The following is a 17,694-nucleotide window of genomic DNA, read 5'->3' on the forward strand; positions in this document are numbered from 1 at the left end:
CACTGGCTATCAGTTTTCTCCTCCTCAGTCTCAGTGTTGCCCTTGCAGAACTCAGTAGCAAGGAGGATGGGGACAAAACTGGAATTGTTTGGCTCTGCCCATCATTGGCCCAGGCTCCACCTACTGTTGGCATACCTGACTCCCACCCTGCCAGCCCTGATGGTCACCAGCTGCTGCTGGGCAGACTTTTAAGACAATTCAACTCACATGCACTGCTCCAGATTCAGGTAGGTAGCCGTGTTGGTCTGATGCAGTCGATATATGTATGTGTGTGTGTGTGTGTGTGTGTGTGTGTATCAAACCTATCCATTCTTAAGGAAATCAGCCCTGAGTGCTCACTGGAAGGACAGATCCTGAAGCTGAGACTCCAATACTTTGGCCACCTCATGAGAAGAAAAGACTCCTTGGAAAAGACCCTGATCCCTGATGTTGAGAAAGATGGAGGGCACAAGGAGAAGGGGACGACAGAGGACGAGATGGTTGGATAGTGTTCTCGAAGCTACCAGCATGAGTTTGACCAAACTGCGGGAGGCAGTGGAAGACAGGAGTGCCTGGCGTGCTCTGGTCCATGGGGTCACAAAGAGTCGGACACGACTAAACAACAACAACAAAACAACAACATATATATATATATATATATATATATATATATATATGCATATAATGTCCAGTAGCACCTTAGAGACCAACTAAGTTTGTTATTGGTATGAGCTTTCGTGTGCATGCACACTTTTTCAGATACACTGAAACAGAAGTCACCAGACCCTTATATATAGTGGGAGGGTGGAGTGGGGTTTTTCTCAGGAGGGTAGTAGGAGATAGGTGATTGACTCAATTGGTATGGTAAACCTGTTAACAACTGTTAATGACTGCAATTAGTCCTACAGGAAAAAGCAAGGGATAGTATGCAGATGATTAGCATATGTAATGAGACAGGAATCTAATATCTCTGTTAAGACCAGGTCTCTCCATAGTTTTCAGTTTAGTGATAAGTTGTAATTCAGCAACTTCTCTTTCAAGTGTTTCTGAAATTCTTATGTAATAAGACAGCTGCTTTGAGATCCTGTATTGAATGTCGTGCTCCAATAAGGCCATTTTTACAGCTTTGTAGTTCCTACATGTGTACGGTTTATACTGGTGAAAAAATGCATTCCCCACCCCCACGGGACGTAATTGGTTTTCTTTCCCACATTAACAATATTGACTCATGTACAAAATCAGTAGCAGAGGCTCACATTCATTGTAAGGGCAATTTCACACGTCAGGCTTGATATATGGATGTAAAAATATGCATTGGCCAGAAGGCTCACTTCAATCTGTACAACGAAGAGTCCTCTTCCGCTTTCTCTTCCCCGTTAAAAATCTAAGCACCCTGTGAAAATGCTCTCAAGGGAGAGCAGTGCCTTAAGGATGCCCCCAACCACTTCCTTTTCTTTCATTGGATATCCCTTTAAATACAGTCGTACCTTGGAAGTCGAATGGAATCTGTTCGACTTCCAAAATGTTCAGAAACCAAAGCACAGCTTCTGATTGGCTGGAGGAAGCTCCTGCAGCCAGTCAGAAGCCGCAGAAGCCCCATCAGACGTTCGGGTTCCAAAGAATGTTCACAAACCCAAAAACTCACTTCCAAATTTGCAGTGTTCAGGAGCCAAAATGTCTGAGTACCAAGGCATTTGGGATCCAAGGTATGACTGTATACTCATTGAAATAAAGTCCTTAGTTTCAACGAATTTACTTTGTGTGTGATTAATGGTGTGTTGAAGGTCACTGGCACACTTAAGATGGCAGATGGGTGGACATCACCATCCCACAATACTTGGAGAGTGTCTGCCATTCTGAAATTGTATAACCCATTTTTAAGATTATTTAACAGGTAACACGTATCCTATAATGCCCTTGCCCAAGAGTGTTAAACAGTGTCCTGGGGCAGGAGTTGGATCAGGCACCCCTCCAAAAGAAAATTATAGCCTATGGACCCACTGATTTTGGGTGCAGCAAAACATTAACAAATAAATTTAACACTGTGCTGAAGTGGTAAGAGAAGTTTACATTTCTCCATGCAACCCAGCACTCTGAGGGAGAGGCAGATCATTCCCTCCCTAGTCACCAGATTCATCATTTTATGACAACCTCCTAGCTGATCTGCACAGGTTAGTTAAGGAGTAGGAACTGTGTACATGCCTGAGGGTTTGTCTGCAAAAGTGGCAGACCTTGGCACCTCAAATTTCAGTTGCGCCCTCTGCAACACCAAAATCTGTCCCCCTACCTCTCATCTTCTGTTGAACTTCATAGCTGCAGCACCAGCAGCAACACCTCAGAAGCTCTGTGCCCAGTGTGACTGAGCTGGTGGGGCGCCCCTAGATTCACCTTTGTATGGGGTGGCCACTGCCCCTCAGAGGGTTGGCCAAAGGTGAATGCAATCCTTGGGCCAGAAAAGGTTAGCCACTTCTCCTTTAACTACTTTGTGAGGCTCATATAGAGGCATGCGCTACACACATATTCCTTTGCAATTTTTACAGTGCAAACTTAAGGTTGATAAGGAGAAACAGTTATGAGCTAGTTTTTTCCCCTGAGTGCATTAACTTGGAGTGCAGGGATGAGATATTCTGTAGCTGATATTCTGTAGCTGATTTCCCCAAAAAAGTATTGCTGGGTTGAGCTTTAGAGAGGAAAGGAGGTCCACACCCACCTTGTTCAGAGATAAGAGAGGGAACTAATGTTTTGGGGTGGAGAAAAACATTTCCTCTAGAAAGAAAGAGCATGCCATAATTTGCTGAAGGTGACAAGACCTTTCTTTTTCTAATTCACATTTTACTCCCAGTCCTGCTTAAGGCAAGTATATAACACTGATTCTGCCTTTGAAGTGCAGACTGTGAGCATTATAAGCACACAGTGTAATATTGCAATGTATCCCCAATCTCTAAAAAGAGTGCTCCTGTTCAGAGTCTCAGCTACCTTGGAACCAACACCTAATCGACAAAGTAGTCATGTGTCCTACTTTACAGAAGACAGTCCACTACTTTAGGGATGAGGAACATGCAGCCTCCTAGAGGTTGTTGGACACTAACTCATTTCAGCTCTAGCCAGCAGTGCCAATGGACAAGGATGATGGGAAATGTAGTCCAGCTATATCTGGAAAGTCATAGGTTCCCTACTCCTGATCCATTTGAAGGGCAGATGGTCCAGGAATCAGCATGTGTCCTTTTATTTAAAATGCATCTCTGGGTTATTTGTGGGGCATAGGAATTCATTCTCTTTTCCTTTTTTTCCAAAATATAGTCCAGCCCCCCACAAGGTCTGAGAGACAGTGGACTGGCCCCCTGCTGAACAAGTTTGCTGACCCCTGCTCTAGAGCAACTGCAGCACTGATTGTGGGTGATCCAAAAGTTCTGCCTCTACTGGGATTAAAAAAGGTAAAGGTACCCCTGCCCGTACGGGCCAGTCTTGCCAGACTCTAGGGTTGTGCGCCCATCTCACTCAAGAGGCCGGGGGCCAGCGCCGTCCGAAGACACTTCCGGGTCACGTGGCCAGCGTGACATCGCTGCTCTGGCGAGCCAGAGCCGCACACGGAAACGCCGTTTACCTTCCCGCTAGTAAGCGGTCCCTATTTATCTACTTGCACCCGGGGGTGCTTTCGAACTGCTAGGTTGGCAGGCGCTGGGACCGAACGACGGGAGCGCACCCCGCCGCGGGGATTCGAACCGCCGACCTTTCGATCGGCAAGCCCTAGGCGCTGAGGCTTTTACCCACAGCGCCACCCGCGTCCCCCTACTGGGATTGGCGGGTGTTAAATTCAAATGTGGCAGTTTACCTATGCCTGTTGTAGTCACGATTTGTACACCATCTCAAAACTGGCTGATGAGCTGAAGCTTGACATTTAGTGGTGCACTGGTGAGTTTAGATTATCTTTTCTAAAATTTTCTTTCTCTAATGCTGTTGGCATCGTGGCTGTGTTTGAAACATGAACAAATTCCTGAATACAGGAAGCTTGAGTCTCCCGTGTTGCTATTTAGCCAATTCAGCACCTCTCAGGTTTCCTTGCAGCCACTCTTCTAAGCAATATTTATTTTTATTTTCTCACACAAAGGGTTGGCCTCTTGTGTTTCCAGAAACTTTGTCGGGGGAGGGGAGGCATTGTGGGTAGAAGACTGGTATTGATATCCTCTCTGAAATGAAGTCCACAGAGATAGCAACATCATGTTCTTCATGTCATTCATCTGGTGATAATGGTGTCTGTAGCAGTGCTGTTGAAAGACTATCTGCTGTCATTAGCTCTTTCCCAGGGAAGTGTACTGCTTTATAAGGGGATTTTGTCATCCTGAGATTAAATCTTTGGATCTCTTGGGAGAAGTTTGTGAAGAGATTTGACTCTAGAAAGGACATAAGTGGCTGTTTGTAAGGTGAATGTCAAGCCAGAACTCTGGGAACCTATGGGAGCTTTTCTCCCAATATTAATTGCCACTAAATGTAAAGCATGGTAGAAACACAGATTTTTATATCAATCAGGGCAAGAGAGAGGAGGCAGGGAGAGGGAACTTCAGGCCCTCCAACCAACACCTTCCCCTAGGCCCCACCTCCCCTAGGCCACACCAGCCATCCTTCATGATCCAAATGCCTCTTGCTTGTCTGGATGAAAGATAGAAAGGGATGTCCATATGCTCTATCTGTACACAATTTATATTTGTTGAGTGGACTAGGACCTGGGAGACTAGCAAATTCCCCTCAAATATTGCCTGGAGCTGAGAGGCCACCACCTGCTCCTCCCAAGCTTGGAAATGGCTCTCTCAGAATCCAGTCAGCTCTAGGAAACCTTTCTAGGACTCACCAACCCGACATGTCTCCTTTAGTAGAGAATGCTGCTTCCCATTGTCTGTTACACAATTCCCTTTCATAACTAGCTGGCTCAGAAGAAAATATTGAATAATGTAGTAGTAATGCTTATGAAACTGAATGAGATGTGTGAGAAATCTGACACTTATCTACATGCTGCAGGGATGTTTACCATTGGAAACAACATATTGTTATGAGTTTGTTGGTGCCAGAGTTTGTCGGTGCAAGACACCAAAAATTCCTGGATTTATTAAGTTTTGGGGTTTAACCAATGCTTGGAGTATTAAGATGAGCCACCAGACGCTGAATTTAGCAGTGTCAAAATACAGGCTGAACCAGTTTTTCCGTTTTCAGGAAATTGTTTGAGATATGGGACATCAGCAAAGCAGAGACTCTGTGTCAGTCAGAAAATTGGAGAAGTCCCTTCCTGAGCTCTAAGATCGTTAGTCAGAAGGCAACGACTGAGTTTTAGTTAGGAGAAAGTTTTTATGATTTCATTTGGCTGTGGCATGATTGAGAGAACAGGGTGTCAGTCTGTTAAGCGTGTCAAGCTGGAGAAGGCACATCAGGACATAGTGTGGCTAAGTTTGGATCCAAGGTAGCAGCAGTGTGAGAAACAAGACCCTTTTGGAGTGTAATGCTATATCATAAAGACACCACAGTCTCTACTGTGCCTCAGTTGCTGAGGAAACACAAACCCTGTGTAAATACCTGGAACCCTGGAATCTCACACTGCCCAGAGATGGGTGGCATGTAACACTGGTGTCAGAAGTGGGATTTGTGTTTCCTGGAGAAAAGGCCTGAGAGCAAGGTGTGCCTGAGCCAAAATGAAGGGAAGGATAGCAGCACTCCTTGAGCAGCTTGAGAGAAGGGAGCAGTGACAAAGCCTCCTGTTCGACAAGATACACCAGCAGCAAGGCCAGTGGCCTGATAGAACATGCCAGCTGCTGACAAAGTGGTTGAGAATCCTCTATGAAGATGCCTGATGAGGACATCAAAAGTGACCCAGTTAGACCAGGTGTGAGGCAGCCAGATGGAAGGGGTGGCTGAGGAGATGGATGGATGATAGCTGGAAATGAAGAGCTGCTGCTAATTGATTTCTCTACTCACTGGGAGCCTGCTGTGGAAAGCGGGCAGGAGGAAGAAATAACATTCTCTGCTGTGCTTCATTTCCTAAGGAAACATGAACCTTGGGTAAGTGCTTGGACCCCTGGAATCTCACACCACTCAGAGACTGGGGTGGCACGTAACAATATTTAAGGCAGTAAACAAGCATGAGCCTGTAAGGATGGCACCATTGAAACTCATATTGTGCCTCTTAGCCTAGTTGAGATAACCAAGCAAGTGAGCTTAGTATAGCCTGATATTATTTAAAATTCAGAATTAAAACAGAATTGCAATCTTTAGGGTCAAAGGCCAGGGTGAAGAGGTGTACCTTCAGCATTCTCACAAAGCCATACAGTGAGGAAGCCAGATGCACCTCTGTGTGGCAGGTGGGGGTGGAAAGCCACAACTGAGGGGCTGCCTCAGAAAACGCCCTCTCTTGGGTCACTCCACCCCTGAGCTTCTAAGCATAATATCAAGGAGTTGGTAAACCTTCCCTTCTGCCCATGCCACAGTCAAAATGAAAATTCACCTCCCCTGCCCTTAAACAATGGGAGCTTCCTTTCCAGGGTTAATAGTTTTAAGAGAAGATTTCTGTTTGAGTTACAGTATTTGAGGAAATCCTTGGGTAGGTAATGATGCCCAACTGACCCATGTAATCAACACTGTGTTGCACATTAGTTCTGTCTGTATCATCCATCATACCAGAATGTTCAAATGACGCACACGGCACATTGGAACAATGACTGGTGGAATCAGTTACGTTCCACACACAATTTACAAAAGTGTTGGCAATTTGTTATCCTGAACCACATTATTTTTGCTTAATGAAGTACAAAGTTCTGCCACATCAGAACTTGGGGAAAGGATGATGCAAATACTGTTTTAATTCTATTGAAGTCAATGGAACTAAAGGCAGTAGAAATTGAATGCAGTTTGTTTCACAGAGATGCTGCTGCCTTTAAAACTCTCAGCGTTTACTTTAATAGGGATACACTGGTTTAAAACAAAGCACCACCAATTAAATGTGCTAACTCTTATTAATTGCTTGTTAATTAAACTGTTGGCATGTTAAGAGTGCAAACATCTATCACCTTCACAAGAGCACTTCAAGGTAGCTAGATTGTTTTACTTTTATTTTTCTTATTACATTTTCCAGAACACTAAGAACACCTTGGCTTTCCAAGGTGATCTAATGATAGTATTTATGGAGTTTGCTTTTTTCTTTTTTTTAAGTATTGAAAGCATTTCACATACATTAGTACAATTCAACCTCTCAAAATTGTAAGCTAGGTCAATATTATTATCTCTTTAGAAAAGATGGCTCTTCAGGCTGAGAGACAGTACCCCAGCTAAGGTTAGAGTGACCATCTAGCCTACTGTACAAAGGCCAGACCTCTATTTGAAGGACTGCCCAGTCCAAATCTAGTTTTAAAGATAAATAACTATTAGTAGGAAAAGCAGCCAGGCCCTTGAACTTGCCCATCAACAGCACCTGAACAGCAGACTGAGCAAGTAGAAAGGTCAACCAGTTCAAGTCTTCCCCACCATGGTGAGATGTACTGCCATTTTTATAAAAAAACCACTATTTCTAAATCTGCATATTCAAATATTATGCAGATCACCACCCTCTTTTGTCTTCTGTTTTGGTGACGCATAAGCAGCTGCTCTGACACCAGTGAATTTATAGCAGAATCATGACTTGAATCAGGGACTTCCTGCTTTATTTCTCAGTCTGTTTCTTAAAATCCAACTGGACAATCCCTCCTTGCTTCTGTTTGCAGCCAGTTGAGCACCTGACATTACAGTGGTACCTCTTAATTCGTTCCAGAGGTCCGTTCTTAACCTGACACCATTCTTAACCTGAGGTACCACTTTAGCTAATGGGGTCTCCTGCCACCGCCACACTGCCAGTGTGCGATTTCTGTTCTCATCCTGAGGTAAAGTTCTTAACCTGAGGTACTACTTCCGGGTTAGCGGAGTCTGTAACCAGAAGTGTTTGTAACCCAAAGTGTTTGTAATCCGAGGTAGCACTGTACTGCTCTTTTCCAAGGCAATTGAGGAAGGGGGGAGGGGTATGAGAGGGAACCATTGACACTCCCATAATAGACACATGGAACATCTTTTTCAGCTATGGGTTGTAGTACCCCCTGTTCAGATCTCTGAAAGGAAAAAGACACTGTGCATCTTGTAGGAAATGGCAATCAAATATAACTAACAAGCTAGTTAATGCAAAAAGGGATTAAGACCACAGAACTGTATTCCTAGACTCAGTTGGGCCATGTTGTGCCACCTCCAGCGAGGAAGGAAGCAAAGCTTCCTTTGTTCACTTTCCTCTACTATGTGAAGCTGACCAGGCAACATGTCTTGGCTTGATCGCTTCAAACCCAGACCACATGCTCAGAAATATTTTTCTGTATTTTGTAACCCAATAATTTTCTACCTGTGTTCCTCTTGCTGCTGCATGAAATAACACATGAATCTGACCTTTGGAATTTGTATGTAAAGTATTTATACTTACTAATGGTCTGTTCATTGCAAAAGGGGTAGAAATGGGGAGAGTGCCTTATTCAGACTAAATGGGATATTAAAAGGGTCAAACATCCTATATTCATAACGCTTCACTGTCGCTACGCATTTTATGACTTTAAACTCTGCTGGGGTTCTCTTACTGAAAAGTGCTCCATGCTTTGGATCTAGGGATCCAGCCAATTCTTTTACCTATTACCACACATAGATGATCTATAGATTTCATCCATCACATTTGAAAGAGAGGGAGGGAGGGAGGGAGGGAGGAATTGGCTATCCTTGTGCTAAGGAATGCTTGGGTCATGTTCTCTCTGCCAATTCATGCCAACTCCTTCATGGCGCTTAAAGTTTATTTTTAGCTGTTCTATTGGCTCCACCTAAGAGATGAACCTGTTTCGGTATTAAAAACACACAAAAACAGCCTCTAGCTAGATTTGGTTTCTGTTCCCATGTTGACTTCTGATGCTCAGTTCAAGATGAACCAACAAAATGTTGCATCGAAGAGAAAACAAAATGTATTTTTAGAAACAGGTGTCAGTGCTTCTTGATAAAAGATATGAGTTCCTGAAACCCTATGACCATATATGTATGTCTGTATGTATGAACTAGAATTGTGATCAAGAGCTTAAAAAAAAAGAAACCTGAAGCAAAGGGGAGCCATCCAGATTGGGAGCAGTAAAGTCCAGAAAGAAGTTATAGTAATCATTTAGAAATAAACTGGGACACCCACCAAATTTGATAGTTCTAAAAGGAAGAAATTGAATGATGTAATCCACAAATGGTATTAAGGCTATGAAAAGAGACAGAAGAAGGTATAACCACTGCAGACAAAACCCAAACATCTAATTTATTTCTCTATTCTTTCTTGCTGGAGAGGAAAGGGTCTGGAAGGGGACTCCCCCTTTATAGTCAGCTTTCCTCACGGGTTGCTCTACAGACTGACCTTTCTAGGAGATAAGAAGCCACAAACTATATGTGGGATATGTAGTCTGTTGAAAATAATACCTAAAGTCAGAATGTGAAAGAGTTGCTGGTTATTGTTGTTGTTCACATTCTCAGATGGTATGGGAAGATGTCGTTGTGTGTGTGTGTGTGTGTGTGCCTGCCATAAATTTTTGAGAAGTCATTTTGTCCATTATTCTTGAATCTAGACTTTGAAGAGAATCTGTGTTCTCCTCTCATTTCTTTAATTTACATATCCCAGTGCTTCGTTTTTCTGCAGAAAAAAAATTGTTACTTAAGTTCATTAATAGCAATGATTGTATACCAATTGCAAATGCAATATTAGGCAAGCTTGGAGTTTGCAAACTGAAAAAAATTTTTTTTGTGCTTATTAATTTTCCTATATTTTTCCCTGGAAAATGCCTCCACAAATACATCCACCTTTAGACTCTTATTAAAAGTGCAGAGATCAGGACAGAGCCCAGAGAGCGGGTGTGATGTTGGGCACAGAGCCAACAGCAAGGTCCTGCTTCCTTTTAATCATGGTGCCTCTTCATGCAAATAAGATGCAAAGGAGCACCTAGTCCCCAATTTCCAGATGGAACCAGTGAACCATGTTTCCTGAAGTCCATGTTCTCCTCATCCTAAGACTGTAGACCAAAACCTTTGCTCCAGCTCCATTGTTGCTTCTTAAACTATATCTTTTGCATCGGGTAAGAAATAAGTACTTGTCTGTTAGATGACAGGGCGCTGTCGTCTATAGTACCTGAGGGCAGCCAGTTAGCTTAGAGGGCACTGGGTACACAAAACTCTGCTCTCCAGCAGCTTGTTTCTGCTTCCTGCTCCTGTAGCATCTGTCACCTGAGGCCATTTTCAGAGACAATTGTTCTCAGAGTCAACCCCATATACTACATATTACAATAGCCAAGCTGAAAAGCCATCAAAACATATCAAGTAGAGACGACACACACACACTATTTCTAGAAAGGTGAACAGCTGGTGTATTACCTTTGCTTGATGTAAATTAGGTGTGGGGCACAGAATCTGGTTGACAGGCTGGATCTTGAACTTCCTCACCCTCCATGAACCACTTTGGGAAGGGGGCAAGGCTTTCAATGATGGCCTCCATGATGGCAGGTGGCTCAACTTTGAAGGAGAGATTTGGGGACACACTCTAAGGATGCATACAAACATGGAGCTTATTGCATTCGTATTTTTGGATGTAATGGTAGCATTTCTGCCCCAGTTTCTACTTTTCCTTTTACCTTGCAGTACCTGTTGGAATTGTAGCTTTTTGATTGATAGTCCACCATGTCATACTCAATTTCACTCACAGCTGTGTGTGTGGTGTGACACAGCAGCAAATGTCCTCAAACAATGTCACCACCCTTCACCCTTTCTGTGCAATCACACTTCTGTTTCCCCATGATTCATCACAAAGTATGCCAAAATGCCATCCAACACTTCCATTTCAGGAGTGGTGAGACAGATCCATGAAAACCATGGGAAACGTACAGTGTAAAACTCCCACGGTATTCCAGGTTTCAGGGGCTGCAAACAGATTTTGTTATGGAAACAATAAGCTTCTGCTAAATTCTGCTAGATTTCCAGAGGTGGGTTTTCTGTCCTGTGCAAGATCACATGAAATGGGGGAATTAACAGGGAAGGAAATGTTGATAAGTTCCCGCTGCACTCCGAAGGCTTCAGGGATAGCCGCCTGAAGCCTCCGGAGCACAGCAGGAGGTCCCACTGCGCTCCGGAGGCTTCGGGTTCCTTTTGCTGAAGCCGGGAGAGCAAGACTCTCCTGGCTTCAGCAGAGAGGGAGAGCTGAGCAGCGCCGCTTCAGCCAAGCGGGAGGAGAAATGGAAGGGGCTCTGTTTCTCCTGCCGCTTCGCTGAAGGGGCGCTGAGCAGAGAGGGGGAGAATTTTTTTTTCTTGTTCTCCCCCTCTAAAACAAGGTGCGCCCTATGGTCAGGTGCGTCCTATAGAGTGAAAAATACGGTACATCCAGAAATAGCTCTGTGAAAAGCTGAAATTTTCAATTGCTTATGTGAAAGCAAAGAATATGAGTACCTCATATTTGTGTGGCTGATAATAGTCATGTGTGCTCAAAACAGTCACTGTAAAACCTAGTACAGTGGTACCTTGGTTTACAACCATAATCCGTTCCGGAGGTCCGTTTGTAAACCAAAACAGGTTGTAACCTAAGGCGCACTTTCGCCAAAAAAATTGGGGCCTCAAAAAAAAAATTGTTCGTAATCCCCAAAAAATGGGTTGTAATCCAAAAAAAGGTTGCAAACCAGGACACATACTTCCTGGTTTAACATGTTTGTAATCCAAAACGTATGCAAACCAGACTGTTTGTAAACCAAGGTATCACTGTACCATGATTAACCAATTGCCCAGGTGGACACCACTGTAATAGGACAGAGATGTTATACTTACATGGACTTTGTATGGCTTTACCCTGGGGCAAAGCTATGCCTATAAGGCAGAATTTCACCCTTATTTACAGAGAACTTAAAAGAAAAGTAATCATGTAGCAGAAACTCAGTTAAAGAATGCTGTGAAAGTTAAAAGAGACCTATCAAACCTGTTCTGGTCCTTGTAAAATATTTAAAGATTGAGTCAATGATGAAAGATTTTGCAGAGCCTTAAGTATTTCATCCAACCACCCATTGCTTTTCAGCAAAAAAAAACGGTTTTCAAAGCCTAACAAATGGTTATATTTTCCTCCCCTATTTGCACATCGTATCTTTGCTTGGGTTTACCGGTAGTTTATATCTGAACAGGCAAGCCTTGTTTTCTATGTAGCCCCCAATCATCTCATTTTGATAGTTTAAAGGTTTTTTTGTGGTTCATAATATACCACATAAAGGAGAATATACTTTTTCTATAACCATCGTATTAGGATCTAGTTCTGCTTCACCTACGTAAATTCTAGAAAAATTCAATATTAATTTCAAAAATTGTAATAAGGTGAAGCTAAACTCCCATTAATTTAAATTGTTCTAAATTTTCCCATTGGTGTAAGGAAATTTTGCTAATACAGTGGTACCTTGGGTTACATACACTTCAGGTTACATACGCTTCAGGTTACAGACTCCGCTAACCCAGAAATATTACCTCGGGTTAAGAACTTTGCTTCAGGATGAGAACAGAAATTGTGCTCCGGCGGTGCGGCAGCAGCAGGAGGCCCCATTAGCTAAAGTGGTGCTTCAGGTTAAGAACAGTTTCAGGTTAAGTACGGACCTACGGAATGAATTAAGTACTTAACCTGAGGTACCACTGTATGATGTTTCAAGCATCTTGCCAGGCATCATTTTAAGTAAGTCACTCATCATTATTCACAGTGTTCCAAATATCCTCAGGTATTCCGAGAAGCCAGAAGACGTTCCAGGAAATTCACAGGGCTCATTTGCCTATGTACTACCAGAAGCAACTGAGACACAAACCTGTTACTGAAAACAGAACATGTAAATTTTAATATAATCTGTTTTCAGTAACAGGTTTGTCTCTCACAGTTGCTTCATTATACTAAATTTTAGTATAATGAAGTAGCAAGTTTTGTATACATGAAAACTATATCACGAGAGAAAAGTTTTTTTTCCCCTATTGGTTGTTGTTATTGATTTTGTTTAACAACTAATATATTTTCAGTCATATCTCAGAATTTATTTATTTTTTTAAAAAGCTAAATAAAACCACCTGCTTTTCTTCTGGTCATTGGATGTGTGGGGATAATGAATTTTGCAAAGGAGATATTTGCTTTCAACTTTTTCCAGTTATCCACTGTCAGACATTGCATAATGGAAACCTGGTGGAGTGGAGAGAACTGTTAGGACATGGTCATTTCTGGATATAAACTCTATAGGAAGGCTACAAAAGGAAGTATTGGAGGTGGTGTCAACAGGGCATTCAGTTGGCCTCTGTGAATAGGATGCTGGACTAGATGGGCCTTGGCCTAATTCAGCAAAGTTCTTCTTAGGATCTTACGCTCTTGATTTTTGTCAGAAATTTCATGATGCACAATTTCATGTGGAATCCTTCAACCAAGATAATGGCCATGATTTGGGGTATATTTAACCTTAGGATGGTTAAAGTCGCAGCATTTCCAGAGCAGAAAACATCTCATTATTCTAGTCAGACAGAATATTGCTACTGCCCTGAAAACCACTTCTGAGACTTGCTCAGTGTGAGCAAGCAGATGCTCAAGAACATCACGCTGACCTTATTTTTCATTCTTAATTAAAGCCTGACTTGAACAGTCAATTGCAGTGTCACATACTTGATTCAAGATCAGTCCAAGACGGCAGGTTTTAATGTTGCTATAATCACGCAGGAATATGACTCCAAGATGAACATCCAATTCCAATTAATCTTGCATAAGGAAGCGCAGGCTGAAATGATTTAGGAGAAAAGGGAAATATGGACACTTGGCTAGCTTTTAAAGGAGTTTAGACAAATCCAAGGGAAGATGAAGTTGTCAATTATTATTTTTAGACACTATGACTGTATACTACCCTCCAGTATTGACTTCTATATGCCAGTTGCTGGGAACAGGGGCTGCACATCGTATTTTGAAGGTGTCCTCCCACCAAAGCCTTGACAAAGCCACCAAAGCGTTGTGTCGTGACCTCTGGGTTCCAACAAGATCTCACCAGAAGCTGCTACTGTTGCTGTTTCTCTTTGCTTCTACTGTGCCTTCATGGTTGGCATCTGCCCCTCCCACTAGAGAAGAGAGGAGAGGAGCTGGATAAGTGGTTTCTGGTGAGATCTCATACGGCCTCCCATGTCTGGAGATGTGGGAAGATGTGAGAGCCCCATGAGATCTCACCAAAACCCCCAAACTGCCACTGCAGCTGTTTCTCCTTCATTCTTCAGTGGCAGGTGGCAGGCAGCACTCATGAAAAGCCGAGGAGACGCAGTGGTAGCAGTGGCTTCTCAAGACCTCACTGGAAGCCGCCACCACTTCTCCCCACTTCTCTGGCAGTGACAGGGTTGTGGATGAATGAGGAGCCACCCCTGAGAATCCACTGCCCGAGGCGGCTGCCTCAGTCTACCTCATGGACAATACAGCACTGACAGGGAATCACAAGTGAAGAGAGCGATGTTGCACTCAGGTCCTGCTTGCAGAATTCCCATAGACATCTGATTGACAGCTGTGAGAACACAATTATGAACTAGATGGGCCTTTGGACCAATTTTCTCATTAATTTATGGAGAGTGTAGGGTGGCAGGGAAAGTGAGATAAATTTTCAGTACATCAGTAATTTAAACGTTAGGCCCTTCACCAGTCTGTTTTCACATCAAACTTTATTTATTTAGAATCGTTTATTATTTTTTCCCAAACTGTATTTCCAGTTCTCCAGGAAAAAACCTTAAGTGCTTCAGCTTCTTATTAACATCTATTTGTTTGGGTTTTTTATTTTTATTTTATTAAAATGTATTATGTATTTACTTTTTTTAAAAAAAATACTATATATGCAATTGTTTTAACTGCTTTATATATGTAACTGTTTTCTATGTGTTATTATATTGCAAATTGCTTCAGGATGCCTCTGGGGAAGTGAATAATAGATGAAAAAAATAATGTTTTTCTTAAAAAAAAAAAACTCCTTTTCAGTGGTAGACTGTCTCAAAGTACAGCCAAACCTGCAATATAACTCACTTGCTGGCTACAAATAAAGCAAGGCATCTCCTTTCTAAATTAAGTACAACTATTAGTTCAGCTACTTATTTATTTTGGAATGCAATGCTACACACTTTAAGTTATGATGCAACCAAAGATGAGAACTTTCAAGTCCTGTTGATTTCAAAAGAAGATGAATTTAAAGCCTGCCTGGGCAGACCAACTCTATACTCCTGAAGTGGGAAGGGGACACTTATAGCGATCTGATACGCACCTCCCTTTATACATTCACTGCACAGAAGTGGGAATGGGGAAAGTGTTGCAGAGAAGAAGCCCAACCACAGAATGGAATACGCACACTCCAGCCGTGCCTCTGGTGTCCCTCGCAACACCATAGGCTGCCAACAAGCATGAGCTGCAGTGAGGACAAAAGGGGCAAAGAAGGAGCCCTCCCCCCCACTCAGAGTAACAGAGGCATGGCCTCCGAACATCTTTCCACCCCATCCCATGCACAGCATGCAACCAGTGGCATGGCAACAATAGACTCTCTTCCACTGTGTGTGTTTCCATGTCCATGTCAGCACTGGAAGTTACCAGAAAGTCCTACACACAGTGGTTTGAATCCCCTTTTACCATGGATCTCTGCAGACTACAAATTATTATTATTATTATTATTATTATTATTATTATTATTATTATTTATTTGTTCCCCAGCCACTCTGGGTGGCTTCCAACAAAGATTAAAAATACATTAAAATGTCACACATTAAAAATTTCCCTGAATAGGGCTGCCTTCAGGTGTCTTCTAAATGTCAGGTAGCTGTTTATCTCTTTGACATCTGGTGGGAGGGCATTCCACAAGGCGGGCGCCACTACCGAGAAGGCCCTCTGCCTGGTTCCCTGTAGCTTTGCTTCTCACAGTGAGGGAACCGCCAGAAGGCCCTCGGCGCTGGACCTCAGCATCCGGGCAGAACGATGGGGGTGAAGACGCTCCTTCAGGTATACTGGGCCGAGGCCGTATAGGGCTTTAAAGGTCAACACCAGCACTTTGAATTGTGCTCAGAAACGTACTGGAAGCCAATGTAGGTCTTTCAAGACCAGTGTTATGTGGTGTCGGCAGCTGCCCCTAGTCACCAGTCTAGCTGCCTCCTTCTGGATTAGTTTACTGACTAGGACAGAGGAGACATGAATTCATGTTCCACTCCTCTTTTGATTGCCAAGCCAGCATTAGTCTGGTTGGAGGTAAAAGAGGAGGAGCTCTTTGGATTCAAGACTGACTGTGCAAGCTCCACAGAGAAGCTCTCTGCTCTTTTACCACAGCAACAGACAGAAAGGAGGGACTTTATTGGGAGTGGGCACTCCTGCACATAGCAATAAAAGACATAGCTATATATCATATTTGCATGTGTTCATTGTAGTTCTGTTTATTGAGGTATGTAATTTACAACCTATTGTTATGTGGCCCCTGAGGCAAGGAGATAAGTAACTATACAGCCTTTAGAAGACATCTAAAGGCAGCCCTGTATAGGGAAGTTTTTAATGACTGGTGTTTTATTATGTTTTTATATATGTTGTAAGCTGCCAAGAGTAGCTGGAGCAACCCAGTCAGATAGATGGGGTATAAATAATAACATTTGTTTGATTTTATTTATTTATTTATTTTTATTATTATTATTATTATTATTATTATTATTATTATTATTATTATTATTGAATAGGATGTCCCAATTGTCTCCAAAGAAATGTTGGAAGGTATGTAACATCAATCCCAGGGTGGGTTACAGTGTGTGTGTGTGTGTGTGACATGATAAGGTTACCAGATGTCCCCGTTTCCCAGGGACAGTCCCCAGATTTACAAATCAGTCCGCTGACAAAATCCATCTATTTAGTAGAAAGTTGAAAAGTGTCCCTGGATTCATTGAAAAAAAATCTGGTAACCTTATAACATGACCAAATAAGCAATCTGAAAAAATCAAACTACTACAACAATGGATTACAGTAGCACGAGGATGACAAAATATCTCCTACAGTCAAGTGAACCAAATGCCTGCACAAATAAAAAATGTCTTTCCCAGACACCTAAAACCCACCAGGGTTAAATTTGAAATACTGTATATAATATAGTTTCACAAATTAAAAACAGTCACTACAATATAAATAGAAATACACCATATCAGATAAGACAATTTTGACATAGTGAGCCACATACCTGTTTTCAATCTGCTTTCCAGGTTTTAGCTGTTGGTGGGCAGCTTCAAGGCCCACCTGCCCTTTCTTCTTATGGTTTTTTATCAGGACCAGAGGACCCTTCGAATAGGGGACTCTCCTCTGCATAGGACAAGAGAGAGCCACTCTAAATTAAGGCTTAATTGAGTTCTGTGAATTAACACACACACAAACACCACAATTGGGCTTGAATGAAGAGTTAAATATTCTCAAAGCAAACTTTCTGTGAACTTTGTGCCTCGTTAAGCTAAAAATTACTCTCAAATGTCCAATTTAATGGAGGAATCCCTTGAGAACATCTGGGTTACAGGTGCTGGCTGAGGGTGTCTATTTCCCCCCCTTTCCAGGTTATGAAGAAAAATGAATGAAAAGATATATGTGTGTAGAGACACTTTAATAAGTTTTGAGGTCAATAGTGAAATGGACTGAAA

At 42.5% G+C, this 17,694-nt stretch overlaps 1 protein-coding gene across 2 annotated transcripts in view; it reads right to left on the bottom strand.

Annotated features, from left to right (window-relative positions):
* The window catches only part of KITLG (KIT ligand), a 104,914-nt gene extending 87,496 nt beyond the window's left edge, over positions 1-17,418 (bottom strand). The window contains exon 1 of one of the 2 annotated variants that reach the window (XM_053405128.1): positions 17,247-17,418. Coding sequence is in view for 1 of the 2 variants with exons in the window: in XM_053405124.1 (XP_053261099.1) it covers positions 13,636-13,647 (12 nt within the window). In the remaining variant the exon portion in view is untranslated. Of the gene's footprint in view, positions 1-13,635; positions 13,663-17,246 lie in introns of those variants that run through there. The other variant, XM_053405124.1, reaches the window with a different exon arrangement.
* Between the last annotated feature and the right edge of the window lie 276 nt (positions 17,419-17,694).

Source organism: Podarcis raffonei, chromosome 10 (assembly GCF_027172205.1).
Source record: "Podarcis raffonei isolate rPodRaf1 chromosome 10, rPodRaf1.pri, whole genome shotgun sequence".
Lineage (NCBI taxonomy): Eukaryota > Metazoa > Chordata > Lepidosauria > Squamata > Lacertidae > Podarcis > Podarcis raffonei.